This window comes from Gobio gobio, assembly GCF_949357685.1.
Source record: "Gobio gobio genome assembly, chromosome: 13".
NCBI classification, from domain to species: Eukaryota; Metazoa; Chordata; class Actinopteri; order Cypriniformes; family Gobionidae; genus Gobio; species Gobio gobio.
The window spans coordinates 37,304,407-37,321,950 of NC_137106.1; the positions used below are offsets into that span (position 1 = coordinate 37,304,407).

Genomic DNA, 17,544 nt, shown 5'->3' on the forward strand with positions numbered 1-17,544 from the left:
TCCCCATGCACCCTGTGTCCACAGAAACGTGCTCTTTAAATGTTAGATGCTTTATTTACCTCGCTACATGTGATTGTAGCAGTTCACATAGTTTTGCCTCACAAAGCAACGTGTTTGCCATTTTCGAACTGGCTGAGGCAGGAGCTGATAGTAAAGACGGAGGGGGGCTTGACTACACTCCCCAAAGAGATCAGTGCTTGGTAAAGCACGGTACATCATCATCTCCTAAAGATCAGCATGAGGTACACTCCTCCCATACAGCAACACCTTCCCTGGTGGTTTGGCACTGATAACGTGACCTCCTCTTTCCACAGCTTCCATTGTGATCTGTCGTCGAATGAGTGTTTATGTTTTGACTGTACATGTCTGCATTTGAACACCCATGTAAACATGCAGTGGACTTCGGTGGTTTATGCAGTGTTGATGATTAGTTCCAGTATCTGCTCCGTTTTGGGGAACTTGTTACTACTGTTGGTGGTGTTACTCAACCAGAACTTGCAAACGGACACCTGGATTTTCACATTGAGCTTCAGCCTATGCGATCTGGCGTTGGGCGCCTCCACCATCCCTTTTGGCATCCATAACAGTCTTTTCCAAGTGAAGAGCTACCCCAGCAAGAGTGCCACCTGCAAGGGCAGCGCCTTTCTGTTTTTGTTGCTCCAGCTCGCCTCCATCCATTCCCTCACCTGGGCCACTGTCAACAAGTTCATGGAGATCTGCTTCGCCCTCAGCTACCCGGTGATCTTTACATCGCACCGGGCCAAAATCATCCTTGCGATTGTGTGGGTCTACAGCATCCTCACCGCAGCTCTGCCACTCTTCGGTTTTGGCAGTTACACCTACAGTGAGACAAAGTTCCTCTGCGTTCCCAGCTTCAAACCGTCCAGCATCGCCTTCAACATGCTCTTCATGGTGTTAGGAATAGTCATTCCCATTGTACTGATGTGCTCCATGTATGGATATATAGTGTATATAGCCAGGAACCAGGTGCGTCGTGGGACGTTTGTTTGCAATGAAGACCACTGTTTCTACGTGCCAGCCAATAATTACATCAAAAGCTCCATAGTAATGGTGATAACCATCGGTAAGCATAATTAAAAAAGGGGACATAAAGCAGTTTTATTGTATTTGATTTTGCCACAGTGTTTTGGATGTTCATTAAGTGCTTATCTACTGACATAATTTTGCAAAGTACATTTATTTTACCGTGGCATATAAAGATTTGTTTCCTGCTTAATACAAACACAGAACAACGTCAGCAACACAACCATTCAAAAGTTTGCAGTTGATAATTAGTTTTTAATGTTTTTGAAAGAATGTTTATGCTCACCAAGGCTGCATTTCTTCGATCAAAAAAATTATATTGTGATATACATTACAATTTAAAATAACTGTTTTCTATTTGAACATGTTTTAAAATGTACTTTATTCCTATGACGCAAAGATGAATTTTCAGCATCGTTACTCCAGTCTTCAGTGTCACATGATCCTTCAGAAATCATTCTAATATGTTAATTTGCTGCTTAAGAATCATCTCTTCTTATTACCAAATGTTGAGAGGATTAATATTTTTGTGGACACTAGATTTTTTTTTAAATAGAAAGTGTCTATTATGTTTATTTGTGTCCTTGCCGTGTTCATTTCTCAAAACAAATCTTACTCGCCTCAAGCTTTTGAACGAAAGTGTACAGTAATGCTAGAGCTATTAAATGATCGGGATTGCAGAGACCAGATAATTTGGCCTAAAAAAAAAAAATCATATTGAGACAAATATGACCATTTAAGAAATTATTGAGGCATCTTCTGAAATTATAGAAAAGACATGAGATTACTGGAGTCTTTTTCTCAGAAGAAAACAATGGCTGTGTTGATCAATGCACAGATCTATTAACCATATGCAATTTTTGGCCCGCCTGTTTACATTCACTTTAGACATGACTGGTATCCGATATCGGTTTACATTAATTCCAGCCCAAACTGATTGTCAGTGAAGACTTTACTATGCACATGGTAGACACTCTGGGTTTGAATGGCCGAGCTATTAAAATTATTTATATAATTCATGTCAGGCAGCCATGATAATTTGATTATTTGATAAGTTAACAGCTGTCATTGATGTTTTGCAGCGCAAAATCTGAACGTATGGATATAGACCGGAAAATAACGGTAATTTTTGTTTGTTATTTTATCTGCAGCCCGCTAGATCTAGAATTCTGAAGTGAAAAGTTTAATTTTTTTAATGAATACGAATTAATTAATGGGGGGAGAGAGAGAGAGAGAGAGTGCGAGTAGTCTAATAGTGAAGTTTGTTGGTTTAATTACAGCAAAGTTATCACCTCATTGCTGAAAAATATAATGTAGCTTTCAGTATTGATGCTGTTTTATTTATAAAACTCGTTGAAAACCAGCTCCTGAATGTTTCTGTGCATGCACAATTTCTTTCCTTTATAAAGTTTCCATACAGGCACGCCTGCTTTATTATACAACATTAAAAAGCTTTTTGTGGGCTAATGTGTTGTGGGCCCTCGCCTTGTGGTGGCTTGGATTTTAAAGGGGAATCGGATATAAGTGTTTAGATGTAGGTCAGATGTCCAGATATCGTATATGGATCTGATTTAAAACCACATTTGTAAGTGTAAATGCAGCTAATGTCTTCATTTCCTCTCCATTTAATCTTATGCGGCCTAAGAGAAACAACTGAGGTATTAAAAAGACCTCATTTGTGGCTTGTCTAGGTAGAGTATTGCTGTCAGTCAAAAGTTTAGATACTTTATGTTACTCAATATATGTTTCTCATGACCATAAAAGCATTTCAATATAAAGGCTTCTGTTTAAATGTTTTAAATTGGTTTTGCAGACAAACATAAATTGTATACGTATGAATTTATTTTCAAAACTAAAACTTTAATTTATTGAATGGAATTGGACTGGAGAGGAAGGAAAAGCAGCTAAAAAGTGTCCAGCATTCTACTTCAATGCAGTTTAAATGAACTCACAATGCACCTCATGAAGTTGGTGTGCAGAGCTGGAAACTAAGACGAAGCTCACAAATAACAGACTTTTCATTAGTATAACATAATTCTTATATTTCCATTTGTGTTATTTTTAAGTTTTAACGTTTTCCCCATTATGGAAATAATAAAGAATGAGTAGGTGTGTCCAAACTTTTGAATAGCTATGCAAATCAGAGAATATATAGAGAATAAAATTAAAGTTACTGAGATTACAGTGGCCAAAGACAACAGTCTCTGTGTGTGTATAAAGACTAACAATTAAAATGATTGCATATGGATTGTCAAAGACTTGGACAGGCCATCAAACTTGACTGCAAAATGAATTGCTGTGGATTAATTGTGATTTAACTCAATGTAATTAATCTGATGTACATTTTTAATCAACTGAAAAGCTAATTATTTAAAATGTATGATGTTTGTTCCTTTATCTTTGGTGACTGAGAAAAAAAAAACAGCAAGGGTCCAGATAGATTATGGAGAAACTAATTAGCAAAATATATCTCACATGCAACAAAACCTCGAGAGAGTGCAAGTCGATATTCCTCTTCTTGAGCTAATGAAATAAGCTCGCCCAAAAAAATCTTTAACCATGTCATTTGATTTGTGTGTGTTGTTGACAGTGTGCCTGCTTATTTGCTGGCTGCCATACATCGTTATCTGCTTCTATGAGACTCTGACGGGAAAAGAGAGCCCACAGCCTGCCTCGGCTGTTGCCACATGGCTTGTCCTCTTCACTTCAGCTCTCAACCCATGGATCAACTCCATGACTCAAACGTAAGCAACTAAGTGCACCAGTTTGATGATTATATATTAGGGGAGTAACTATTGTAAATCGCGATATAAAAATGTGGTGATATGTATCATTGATGTAAATTATATGATTCGGAATATAGTTGTTTTATCCAAAGTTCAGCTTACTGTATTTATAAGGTATAATTCACCAAGAAATGTAAATTCTGTCATCATGTACTCACCTTCATGTCATTTCAAACCTATAAAGATTTTCATTTAACTTCAAAACACAAATTAAGATATTTTTCATGAAACCAGATTTCTGAACTTCCATTTAAAGTCAATTCCTCTCAAACTTAAAGGATTAGTTCACTTCAAAATGAACATTTCCTGATCATTTACTTACCCCCCATCTCATCAAAGATGTTCACACTAGACGTAGGCGGAATTACCGCCCCAAGCAAACGTGTGTGGACTAATACAAACGGCCTTTAGCAAAAAACACTCCATCTTCAACTTTAAAATCATCCGACATCGTTGTTTTAACTTTTTTTGCTACAGGTCGTTTTGTATTAGTCTTCACACGAGCACTTTGTAAACACAGGGGTGGTGTTTCCGTCTACGTCTAGTGTGACGTTTTTGGCGTGATTGCGCAATCACTGGCGAGCGCAGAGAAGCACAAGAGGAGCAATTTAGGTAAAAAAAGTATATTCTTTTTTTGTTTTTTGTTTTTTAATGGCTGATGGTTTCGCTAGATAAGACCCTATTCCTCGTCTGGGATCGAGCAGAGCCTCTGAATCCTTTCGAAGCGCTTTGAAACGGCATTGATTTGGACCTTCAACATTTTGGTTGCAATGGAAGTCAATGGTGGAGAGAAAAATCCTGGAATGTTTTCCTCAAAAAACGTATTTTCTTTTCGACTGAAGAAAGAAAGACATGAACATCTTGGATGAGATGGGGTTGAGTAAAATATCAGGAAATGGTAATTTTGAAGTGAACTAGTCCTTTAAAAGATCCAAAAATATGTCATAAAGGCATCGTAAAAATTATCGATTGAGTGTCTAATCCAAATCCAAGTCTTCTGAGGAGACAGTGGCTTTATATGATGAACAGATTTACAACGATTGCGCATAATGTGGTAAACAAGGACGTTGAAATGCTTGTGTGACGCGCGAAAACAACATGAGAATGCGTAAATGCAGAACTAACCATTTACAGTTTGGGAATAGTCATTTTGACACGCTTTCTTGCGATTAGAACTGTGATAATTGCATTGATTATCTGAAGTGCACACTCCTCAAAGTAAAAAAGCATATTTCAATCACCATATCACATTTCGTTTTAGTAGTATGCTTATTCAAAGAGTTTTAGATGGTTTATTCTTATATGTATAGTGCATTAATAGCAGGAGGGACGGAAACATAGCGAGCACTGGTGGCGCGATAATAATAAAAAAACATCTTTGTTTTGGCTTAAAATAATCACGATAAATATCGTATTGTGAGTTTAGTATCGCGATTGTATCATTGTCTCATTACACCCCTACTGTATATCGTGGAATTAAGGTCCATTGCCAGATTCTGCTATACCATTTATATTGTACTTTACTGCATATCACAGCACTCCGGTGGTCAGTCAATCTTAGAGAGACAGAATTAACTTAATTAAATTTAAAATAATTTTTAAGACTCTTTTGCAAGAGGCAACAATTTCAGTTTTCAGGTTCAAATTAAAAGATGAAGTAATCAAATTAAATAAAGTACAATATTGTTCAAAAGTTAAAGTAATCAAATTAAATAAAGTACAATATTGTTCAAAAGTTAAAGTAATTAATACTTTTATTCAGCAAGGATGCATTCAATTGTCCAAAAGTAATGATTTTCACATTATTACACAATTCAATTTCAAATAAAATGCTGTTCTTTAGAACTTTCTATTCATCATAAATGCATCACGGTTTTCACAAAAATATTAAGCACAACTGTTTTGATAATAATAATAAATGTTTCTTGAGCAGCAAGTCATCTTATTAGAATGATTTCTGAAGGATCATGTGACACTGAAGACTGGAGTAATGATGCTGAAAATTCAGCTCTGCCATCATAGGAATAGGTTACATTTTAAGAATATCATTGTAAAATATTTAAAATTGTAATACTTCACAACATTACTGTTTTATTGTATTTTTTGATCAAATAAATACAAATGTAAAAAAATCTTACAAACTTTTGAATGGTAGTCTAACTTTCTTTTTTTTTTTTATTCAGTGGACTATTCACTATGCATTTATATATTAATATATAAATGATTTTAATGGTTGAATTTTGAGGTGAAACAACTATATTGTGATATATCTCAAGCAAAAGATTTTAATCGTTCAGCTATGGGCGTCGGAAGCCAAAAAAATGTGGGTGGGTCCTCTCAGAACATTTTTACAGGAGTAGATGCCATTTATATCAAGTACAAATATAACGACTTGTTTGCTAAACGTCTGGTTGGGAGAGACAAAATTACGGAAATCACCATATCAATGAGAGCAGCAATAGTGTAGGGGTGCATGGCATGAAGTTGACGCAAATCGAACCGAGGTTCGAATCCGCCTTTTGCCGAACTCACTCTACTCCCTTTTCCCATTACATATCTGATTGGAAAGGCATTTATTTTCAATAAAAATGAAGAAAATATTAGAAAAGTGGAAATAAAGTGTCTAACATGTGTTTAATAATAAGTGTTTATCGGTTAGGGGTAGGTAAACAGACGTGCTGAATTAGAGACGATAAAAAAGAGTGGGTCCAATATCATTGATCGTAAAAAGTGGGTGGGTCTTGTCCCACATACAATGGTTCCGACGCCCATACGTTCAGCCCATACCTAAATGTCACGATAGATAGAAGAAGGTTTTTTCGATTAACTCGAATGTGTAGTTTACGTTGACTTGTTTTAATGAAAATAGGTTCTCTTTAACATCTGCCGACGCTCCCCTCTGGACTCCCGTTCCAAATGGGCTCAGGCCTCCCTCCGTGCGTTTGCCATAGAGATACACAAACAACAAGGACAGTGCCATCTTACAACATACAGTGTCATTCGTAATTGGTTTGGTTTTTCGGCGTCAGTCGCAGAACAAACAATACCCCGCTGCAAAGTATGTTTGAAGTCTGAACGGAACCACGCTACTCGTTTGAGCTGCGCTGCATGGACCGTTTATCAGCGCAAGCTCATAAACGGGCCAATCTCGTGACACCGATGCACAGCGCTGGGAGAAAGAGTTTGAATTCACCACATAATTAATAACATCACTACTAAATCTAGAGGAAGCGTTCGGCGTAGAATTCTCTGTTATAAACCACAGACATCAGATCAAACAGCGCTGACGTGGAGACCAGGAGAAACATTGAGCCATGAATGAAGTCCAAGGGTTTTAGTCCACAAATCATAAACATTCACCGTGGATTTAATGTCGAAACACCACATGGTATTGTGGAAGAAATAGTCAAATGTTTTTTTTTTTTTATGTTTTCATTATTCATCTCAGGGTTCGCACAACCTTTTGAGATTGAAATTCAAGGACTTTAAGGGTTTTCAAGTGCTTCACACTTTTTCGAGCACTTAAAAGCTCTAAATATTAATTTTAAATATTTAATTTTAATAACCAATTTTAATGTTATTTTTTAATGTAATGATTGGTAAAACTAAAAGTTTAAAGGTGTAGGCCACTTTGTGGCCACAAACAATCACTTTTATTTTAAAAAGACATGATATTACCACTATAACCAGTAGATGGCGGCATAGGAGCACTTATTGACATTTCCACTCCCTAATATATTGACTAAAGTAGGAAGCAGAGCATGTGAGCGGAGCGGAGCGGGGAGCGAGCGGAGCGGGGAGCGAGCGGAGCGCGAGCGTAGCGGGGAGCGTAGCGGTAATATTTCCTCCAGAGCGGTGAGCGCCTTTCTGAAGATTCCGCTCAACTCGCTCAGTCCGCTCAGCCCCTGCCGCTCGCTCAACCCGCTCAACCCAGAATGCCCTTTGGCGATTTGCAAGATCTAGAATCTGTGAAATAGCTAAGCAATAGTGGAGCAATAGGTTATGGAGTTCAAATATTGTTTTAATGAAGTTGCAAGCCTTATACATAAATGCACAAAGTTAAGAACGAGCAGGGAGAAGAAATTGAAAGGGAGTGTGGAGAGATTGTGAGAGTTAGCTAAGATATTGGAATCTAAAGCGACACATTGCCAGAAAGCACAAGGATGTGCTACGCAAACATGGCAGTGCAGCAAAAGGTGAGCTATATCATTCGATGATAAATAGGTAAGGCACGGTAGGTCTATCGTGTATACGGAGCCCTGCTCTTATTACATGCAGACAAAAATATACCATGGCCATTGGCCACGAATTAATATTTCGTTCCCATGAATTAAGAATTCGTTTTCTCATTTCTAAATCGTAGCCACGAATTAAATTCGTTCCCACAACTTCTTAATTCGTTCTCCCTGGTTAAGTAAATCGTGGCCACGTTGAACTAATTTGTTCTCCAATTATATTAAAACTATAGGGAACGGATTATTACAATGTGGCCACGATCTAATTAAAATGAGTAAACAAATTATTAAAACATGCTGACGGGTGGTAATGAATTGTTAATTCGTTATGCAATCATGGAAAGCAATTTTTTTTTTTTTTTTGCACTCTGCGCAAAAGTTCAGTTAAGAATTTTGGCCTAATAGTTAATTTTAAAACTTTGATCTAGGCCTATAGCCTGTATATTTTTATTTATATAATTAGGCCCATTAATTCATTTAATTTTACAGCATTTTTTTGTACAATTTATATAAGCCAATTTAAATTTAAATTAATCCTGCGCGCTGCTCAAAAATCAGTTACAAGAATGTAAAATCAATTACAAGAATGTTGGCCTAATAGTTAATTTACTTTTAAAACGTTTGTGGATTTTGTATATTTTTGTTCATATAGCCTACATTTTATTTATATTATTAGGCCCATTTATTCATTTAATTTTACAGCAGTGGATGGATATAAGCCAATTTAAATTTGAATCATGGGTGTTGCGCAGAAGTTCACTAATCAAAATTCTGGCCTAATAGTTAATTTACTTTTAAAACTTATGTATATTTTTATTTATATCATTTTTATTTATATTATTAGGCCCATTTATTCGTTTAATTTTACAGGACTTTTTGTGACTAGCCTAATTTGTAATTTGAAATAAAACATTTCTATTTGAAAAATGTTGTTGTTGCTCAGTTCTTTAGAAGGTAAGGCTGTGGTCTAAGCTAAAAGTGATATACATGTAGATTTTTTTCCTTTTTTGGAGCGAGCGGGGTGGCGATTTGAGTGGAGCGCGAAGCAAACTGCGTTGAGCGCTGAGCGATAATGAGCGGAGCGGCCTGATGTAGCTTTGAGCGGGGGAGCGGAGGGGTGAACAGTTCCGTGAGCGATGAGCGGAGATTCTCACCGCTCCAATCCGCTCATATGCTCTGGTAGGAAGTCACAAAGTCTAATGAAAAACAAAACTTTTCTTCACATTGTGACTAAATTATTATAAAGAGCTCATTTAATAATCACTGAGGCTGTCGGTAAGTACAGTGTGAGGCTATAAATTAACAATGGTAACCTATATTTAATAAGAGCAGAATATTTAAATGTTCCCTATAATTTTTGTAATATTTTTTTTTTTCATCTGTTGTTAATAAAAGTTAATTTTAATCTGCATATCAATTCATAAACCTTTGACTAGTTTAGTCAAATGCTGAAAGTTTTGGAACCCAGGTATGTGCTACTAAGCTGCAAATATTTTACAAAAACAAAATAAAGTTAACTTGATTTTAAGATCGATTTAAATCGATTTAAATCGTAAAATCAGATTTTTTGTTTTAGGCCATATCGCCCAGCCCTAGATAGAAGACAGACAGGAAGATCCATAAGACACATTCTCCCAGGAAATGATCTCTCTATTTTGGGAAATGTAATCATGGATAGACATTACCTTTCTATTGTTGATTAAGACTTTTCTGGCCTTTTTACTATCAGATGTGGCAGCTCATGTTAATACCTGCCACATTCAATAATGTTTTGTAAATAAAATGCGGCAGGTATTGAATGTGGAGCTGGATTGTAAAAGGAAGGTGTAGGTAAAAACCTGCTGATGAAAAACTTAATGGCCAATTCAGGCAACATCTAAAAAGAGAACATGTATATGGCTATGAATCATAGTTTTGATATGTGGTTGTTTTTTAGATTCTAAGAGCATGCGAGTATGTGGGAGGTTTACCGTGACCTTGTTTGTATCTTTCAGGAGGTACAGAGCTGCTTTGCGCAAAAGCCTGAATAAAATCCAACAGATGTTTGACTATCCTCGTAAAAGCTCCCTCTCCCAGTGCACAACCATACAGCCACGCCGCGAGAGCAACAGCTTCTCTTCACCAGCTCCCATTGAACCTCCGGCACTACAAACAAACAACCAACCCCAACAGGACCTCACGCTGGTTTGAGCACGACCCTTATTGACCTTTGCTGGATTGAATAGTGCAGAAATAATCATGACTTAAGGAAGCATCTACAGCATCGTTTCACCTCAGCAGAAGAGGACACTGGGTTGGCGGAGCTACCCAGAAGCAATTTATGATGTAAACAGACTTATAGACAGAAGGAACCTTTTGCATCAAAACAGATGCATTGTTTTCTTTTATGACTTGAGCAGATTCACTTTTTTTCTAAAGGAATTCTCAAAGGACAATGCAATGTGATTGTGAAAAAAAGCTAACTCTAAAATGTTCAGCAGACATCTGAAACTGCCAATCATAGTTCAACTGCTTTCAGAAACTTGAAAACTGCATTAATAATGACTGACTTCAATAGCAACTTGTATAATATTGATGGCACAATCTGATCTGATGTACTGTATATCATTTCCTATGTAAATATAGTTTTTGTAACATAAAAGCTAAATACTCACTGTACATTAACTGTGAAATGTATGACGGCCAGCATTAAGACCATGCATACTCCGAATATTCATGATATAAAATAATAAGTTGAGACTAACTTGAAGTGATTCTCTGTAAAAATGTCATGTCATATTCCTCAATATATTTAGCAACATTTGGATTATGAATTATGTGAATCACTAAAAGCTATGAAAGGTTAAAAACTACAGCAGGAAAGTAATGCTTTAAATTGAAATGCAGTAAAAAAAATCCCATGTGTGATGAAAGTTTGCCCTCTAGTGGAGCACCTGCATATAGGGTGGAAATCTACATGAACCTGAAAATGTGTCAGACTGCACCAAGTACAAAATGTTCCTGGATCAACATCTTTGGTTGATTGTAATGTTGTTCCAGGATCAACAGTCGGATTTGAGGGACAAGTTTACAGTAGTTTAAGCTTAAAACCAGGGATAGTTGCTTCTACATCATAGTTATTCATCTTTTATTTCCCTCTGATTTTAGGGATAATTTATTGGTAGGGTTAGGTTTGGGGGTATGGACAGGGTTAGGGCTGTGTCCGAAATCCCTCCTTTAGGGCTGTGTCAGAAATCAATAGGACACTATTTGAGGGAATAGCCATTTGTAGTGGACCATAGTGGACATTATTGAGAGCATTTGTCCAATCCCATAATGCACAGCAATAACAAGTGTATAACTGAAGTACACTCAACGGCTAGAGAATGCCCATAATGTACTGTGGCAGTCGCGCGAATGAATTCCCGCGTCTGACGCCCTGATCATGGATGATGGAGCCCGCAGCTGCATCATGCATCATCCATCCATCCATTTTCTAAACCGCTGGTCAAATGTGGCTATAGCGTAAATCATATAAATTCCTTTTTGACTGATTATTAAATCATTTATAATGTTTATACATACTAGGTTCCATGACAAAACTCCACGGCAAAAGCTACAGCCCTTCCGATGCACTCAGTGTCCGAATTCACTCACTCGTTTTAATTCACTCCTTGAACTATATTAGAGGAGTAATGTAGGGAATAGTGAATGAGGGTATAGGGGACGGATTCAAACACAGCCTAGGACTACATTTTCAGACAGGAATGTTGTACCAGGATCAACAAAATATGGTAAGTGTAATACTATGAAGGTAGCTTTTGCAAAATAAGGGACATGTCAAAATTATTTTTCTGTGATGGTTTTCAAAAACCATCTGTGGCAATGTTAAAGGAACACACCACTTTTTGTGAAAATAGGCTCATTTTCCATCTCCCCTATAGTTAAACAGTTGAGTTTTACCATTTTCGAATCCATTCAGCCAATCTCCAGAACTTTTAGCATAGCTTAGCATAGATCATTGAATCTGATTAGACCGTTAACATCAAGCTCAAAAATTACCAAAGACTTTCGATATTTTTCCTATTTAAAAACTTGACTCTTCTGTAGTTATATCGTGTACTAAGACCGACGGAAAATGAAAAGTTGCAATTTTCTAGGCCGATATGGCTAGGAACTATACTCTCATTCCTGTGTAATAATCAAGGAACTTTGTTGCCGTACCATGGGTGCAGCGGCGCAATATTACACAGCGCCTGAAAATAGTCCCCAGCACGCTCACTGTGCAAGCAGGTTGTCACGTTGGTTACGTTGACCAGTTAGCCTATTTTCAGGTGCAGGAATGAGAGCATAGTCCCTAGCCACATCGGCCTGGAAACTTAGTATATGACGTAACTACAGAAGAGTCAAGATTTAAATATGAAAAATATCGAAAGTCTTTGGTCATTTTTGAGTGAGATGCTAACGGTCTAATCAGATTCAATTATCTATGCTAAGCTAAGCTAAAAGTGCTACCGCCAGATCCAGAGATCGGCTAAATGGATTCGAAAAAGGTAAAACTCAACTGTTTAACTCTAGGGGAGTTGGAAAATTAGCTTATTTTCAAAAAAGTGTCGTGTTCCTTTAACTTGTAAACATGTATATCAAGGGCAGAATGTAAGCAGATCACACAAAGGTTACTCGCACGTACCTGATTCACAACCTCAAAGTAGAATGCAAGAGTGGTATTTGGGTCCAGTCCACAAATTTTCCACTGACTTGTACCACCAGTTCCTATTTCCTAGAAGCAGATGTCAAAATGAATGTAAGTATGTTCTCTGCATTGCCAGGGATAAAGCTAAACCTAAGAGAAAACACTGTATAGTGAGTCTGTTTGATTTAAAATAGATGAGCTACTTACGTTTTCTGACACACAGGGACCTTTGGCGTTCAGGGAGACACACGGGCCGATTGCTCCAGAAATCTTTATCTCTCTTGAAGTCTGAAATAATAATGTAACATTAAAAAGAAAGCCACATATAGCACAATTAAATAAAATAATTCAAATAGCCAAGACAAGCCAATAAGAACAACTTTTTTTTTTTAAATGATGTAAAAAAGAAAAGCAAGCCACCTTAATCTCCAGAGTCCCTGCAAGTGCCATCTTAAAGGCACCCTGCACGTCTTTGGTGAAAACCCTCTGGAAAGTTTGCTTGAACAGAGATGTGTTGAAAGAGTCCGCCATGACCATATAACCCCTGCCATTTACAGAAAAGCAGAAAGGTACATTTTATGTTTCTGGACTGTCATCATAAATGCAAGCATACAGTCAGTACACAGGCATTATGGCAAAGGAAGAGAGTTTTACACTTTATTGAATAAGTGTTCGCTCATACTGAAATGTCTAGATTTGTTTTCCTGACTCTCAACATGTTTTCATATGCACCATTCACCTCAAATCTCTAAGCCTACACTGTCAGAATTCTGAAACACAATTTAAAAAGAAAATTGAAAACCTTTTTTGATTCACTTACCCTGTATAGTTGGTGCAGCACTTCATTTCCAGTAATCCCGTCTGATCCAGAGCGCATGCATAAATATCAACGATGTGTCCATTGGCGGCGGCACGGTTGGCCAAGGCTTCGTAGTGCTACAAGGGAATGATACTATTTTAAATGTGTGCAAAAGCTTAAAAAAACTAATTTGGGAAAGCCTTCCTGTGGCTCAAACAGTGGAGCATGGCACCATCTATGCCAAGGTCATGGGCTACTTTCCAGGGAAAGCAAGAACTTGGGTTCGAAATCTCTACCTTACAATGTAAGTGTGTGCCAAATGCATAAACGTAAACTCAAATCTATTAAGAATTATGAGAATCAGTTTTTAAAAGCAGCTAATTGCCAGTTTTCACATATATGTAAGAAAAAATATGCAGGGTTTTTCTTCCAGATAATAACATTCCGATATTACGGTGTTCTGGTCTGAAATGTCAAATAGTTAAGAATGCAGACTTTCTTTTTTTTTTTATTGTGAACTTTCCAAATATAAGATTTTGGTCATATCGCCCACCCTATCTGTGACATTAAAAATTTAAAACCCATCAGTCAACAGTACAGCCACTTGAACATACTTCACCTTCATGAAAGCATTGGTACCACCAGGATGTAATTACCTCTATCAAGCCAAACATACAGACAACAAATACGGGAAAACTCACTTTAGTGGCTTTCTTCATGAACTTGGCATTGTCTTTCTCGATGTCGTGCCAGGATCTAATAGGTGTTTTCAGTTCATCCCCTACCACCATGCCTGGACCCTGAGTGGCCGGTCCACCGATGAAAGCCATGATGCGAGCGCCAGTGTTAGGGTAAGTGCACTACATAAGGGAGGTAAATGGAGGGAACCAATTAACAAGCACAAATGCAAGACGACCAATTGAATGTCTGGACACACTTTAATGAATTTATGCATTTCATGAACTTAAAAACCTAAAGGCTTAATACAAATGTAAATGTAATACAATTATAAATTGTGCCAACATGTGAAGTATTCAGAACACTATATTTTTCCTTACAAAATATGCATTTCTGAGTAAAAAACGAAAGCAGTCAGCAACTACTCTAGCCTGGCGTGGCCATACTCAATTCTAGTCAGAATATGAGTCTGGTACCGCTCCATTGAGCTTTGATTATGGGGCGTGTTTCAACCGAGCCAGAAAAGACCTCAATTGGATAGACCCACAACCAATCAGAGCAACGGAGCGACGCGTAACGTTAGTTGTCAAATGTCAACAGAACTCAACTGCACTGTGTTACCAAGTCCGTGTTTTTCTCCATGTCCGCGGGTTGAAGCGACCCCAATTATGTGATTATATAAACCCAGGAATGCGAATTTTAGCAGGCAACCTTGCCAAAATAACATATTTTGCCAACCAAACGCCATTTTTTTCCGGAGAACCCCCCGGAAAGTTATAGTTTTGGGCTATAGTTTTGAGTAGCAATTGTGCGCGACATTGCAAAAACACTTGTCTAAAGCCCGCCCTGACAATTTCATTGGTCCGAACAGTTTCTTTTCGGGCATAATTCCTCCTCTATGGAGCGAGCCCAGACCGAATTGCCCGAGCAAAATTTTTTGTGGGCGGGGCTAAATTCGGCTGGCATCCAGGCTACAACTACTCCACATACATAGTAACTTCTTAAAAATTGTTTAACAAGCATCCCAGTATGCACTTCATGATGTTGAGTTTGAAGTAGCTATGCTATTTTTGGTCACAGCATAATTCCCATACTTCTGTTTGTGTGATTTCGTTATTTTGATTCCTTTATTATTAATCCAAAGTAGAGCTGCACAATTATGGATGAATTGAGGATCACATTTTTTTGTTTAAAACAGAGATCACGATTCTTCCACAATTCTCAATAGACAACTAAACAAAATAGCATGTCATTTTATGTTATGTCAAAATGGGAATTGCTGCAGTCTATTTAAAAAAAAATATTTAATTAATTTGAACACATTTTTTTTTTTTATCGGTTTGAATGAATGATTCATTGACTCACTCATAAAGACTTCACTTACTGGATGAATCAGCGTTTTGGAACAAATTTCTAGAACTAATGAATCAATAACTTTTTTAAACAGTCACTTGTTGAAACGATGTAACTGATCAATCTCTATTTGAAGCTTCAAGTTACTTTCAAAAAGTGATTTGCTCTATTTTGACAGAACCATACACAACAAGTGTTCATATCTGAACTAAAAGCTTTTATGCCTGTACTTCTGTGATAATTTGAATTATTGTAACACAGAAATAATGATACTGTGTGGTTAAAAAGACTTTGAAGCTGTTTCATACTTATAAATGACAACTGCTCTCTCTGGGGCAGCTGCAGGGCAAGCATAGATTTGAATGTTCCACTGTGATCATATTTGTCAAAGGCTTAATAGGCATAGTCAAATCATTTTTCATTTAGGGATAAAAAAAAAACAATTTTGTGTGGGTGTTTGACTCGATATTGTGATCTTTTAACAATTTATCGTGCAGCTCTAGTCAAAAATGGTCATTCTTTATTATTACTTTTTTCCAAATAATAAAGAACAAGAAGGTGTGTCCAAGCCGGTAGTGTAAACATGTACTTTTGTAACTGCAGCTGGTTAGCAAAGATTCCAGCACAGCAAACCATTACAGATAATAACATAAATCCTGACAGTCACCTCTAACAGACCGACAGCAATGGAAAGGGCCACTCCAAGTGATCTCAGTGGTCGTTTGCCTTGAGTGACGGGCCAGGGGTCTCTCTGTAGCTCTCCCAGCAAATCTGTCAGATTCATATCTATCTTCTGTACTGGCTGAAGAAACCTGTGCACATATACAATCAATGACCACCATATTCCAACACAAATCCAAAAGTATATTAAAGGGGTCATGACATGGATTTTTTAAAATGATTTTAATATGTTCCTTAAGGTTCACTTATAACGTTAATAGTTTTTGGCACAAAAAAACAAATATATATTTTATTTTCAACCTTCATTCTGACCCTCTGTCTGAAATGATCTCTTATAAATGGGCGGCTCCTTTAAGGCTTGTCAGTAATCAGCCAGTTATGATTGGCTTAGGTCATTGCATGATTGGCTCATTCTGAATGCAATTTCGATCGGTTTGTAAGGGGTGGTTTATTCCTTTTCTAATCTGATCGATAGGACATGTAAACACTTGATCAGATTTAAAGCACAATAAAGTAGAAATGGCATAATGATATATGACGCAAGGAACGAGTTGTTGAATGATGCGTCATGAATGACTGTCGTGTCATTCTAAAATTCTCCTTCCACTCATCGTCTGTAAAGTGGAGCAGGACATCGTCCCACCAGTCCTTCTTTCATTCCTTCCTCCACAGGCAGCTGGTTTTGGGCTCAGGTAGGGGCATTTTTACTGCTTGATAAATAGAAGCAGCATGGCACAACGGTTCAAATGCTCATCGTCTCCTAATTAAGACCCGTAAAAAATAAATATTAAGTCTGCTGTTTAAAACAAAAAAAAGTAGCAATGTAGGAGATAGGGGTTGCACAGACTAGTCGGCTAGTCGAATAATACTAGTCGCGGGCCTATAGAGAGCGCAACAAGATAAGCCATTTCCTGACATGCACGCTCCGTTTCCAACAATTAAATTGAAATTCAAACTCAATTCCAGTTTGAAGCTTAACAACGCTTATCAAACCCGATCACTTTATTTAGCGTTCAATTCTCATTGAAACAAAAGTTGTGCATGTAAACATAGCCACTGTGCCTCGTTTAAAAAAACTAAATAGACCCTTTTCACAGACTGTGATGACGTTTTAACGGTTATCAATATCGTAAATCCTGCAACGTTTTTTGTACTTTTTTTAAATTTTTTTAAATGTATGTACATTTATTACACAAATACTTAGTATTTTATTACTTTTGTAACAAATTACAAAAAGTTATCGCTGCTGTGAGGGTGTTTCTAATATAGCGTCTATGGGAGTGATGGTAAAAATTA

The 17,544-nt window shown here is 37.2% G+C and overlaps 2 protein-coding genes across 2 annotated transcripts in view; one reads left to right on the top strand and one right to left on the bottom strand.

Annotated features, from left to right (window-relative positions):
* Positions 1–17,544, bottom strand: part of sec23a (Sec23 homolog A, coat complex II component) — a 43,992-nt gene that overhangs the window by 19,764 nt on the left and 6,684 nt on the right. The window contains exons 7-12 of the mRNA XM_079832305.1: positions 16,235–16,379; positions 14,238–14,396; positions 13,558–13,673; positions 13,158–13,281; positions 12,945–13,025; positions 12,735–12,824 (exon numbers count right to left, since the gene is read on the bottom strand). Of these exons, the coding sequence (XP_079688431.1) occupies positions 12,735–12,824; positions 12,945–13,025; positions 13,158–13,281; positions 13,558–13,673; positions 14,238–14,396; positions 16,235–16,379 (715 nt within the window). The remainder of the gene's footprint in view (positions 1–12,734; positions 12,825–12,944; positions 13,026–13,157; positions 13,282–13,557; positions 13,674–14,237; positions 14,397–16,234; positions 16,380–17,544) is intronic.
* On the top strand, positions 391–10,255 carry LOC307135909 (adenosine receptor A3; the record flags this gene model as incomplete). The annotated part of the gene is made up of 3 exons (XM_079832631.1): positions 391–1,084; positions 3,635–3,788; positions 10,060–10,255. 3 exons carry the CDS (start codon positions 391–393, stop codon positions 10,253–10,255), a joined length of 1,044 nt encoding a protein of 347 aa, XP_079688757.1.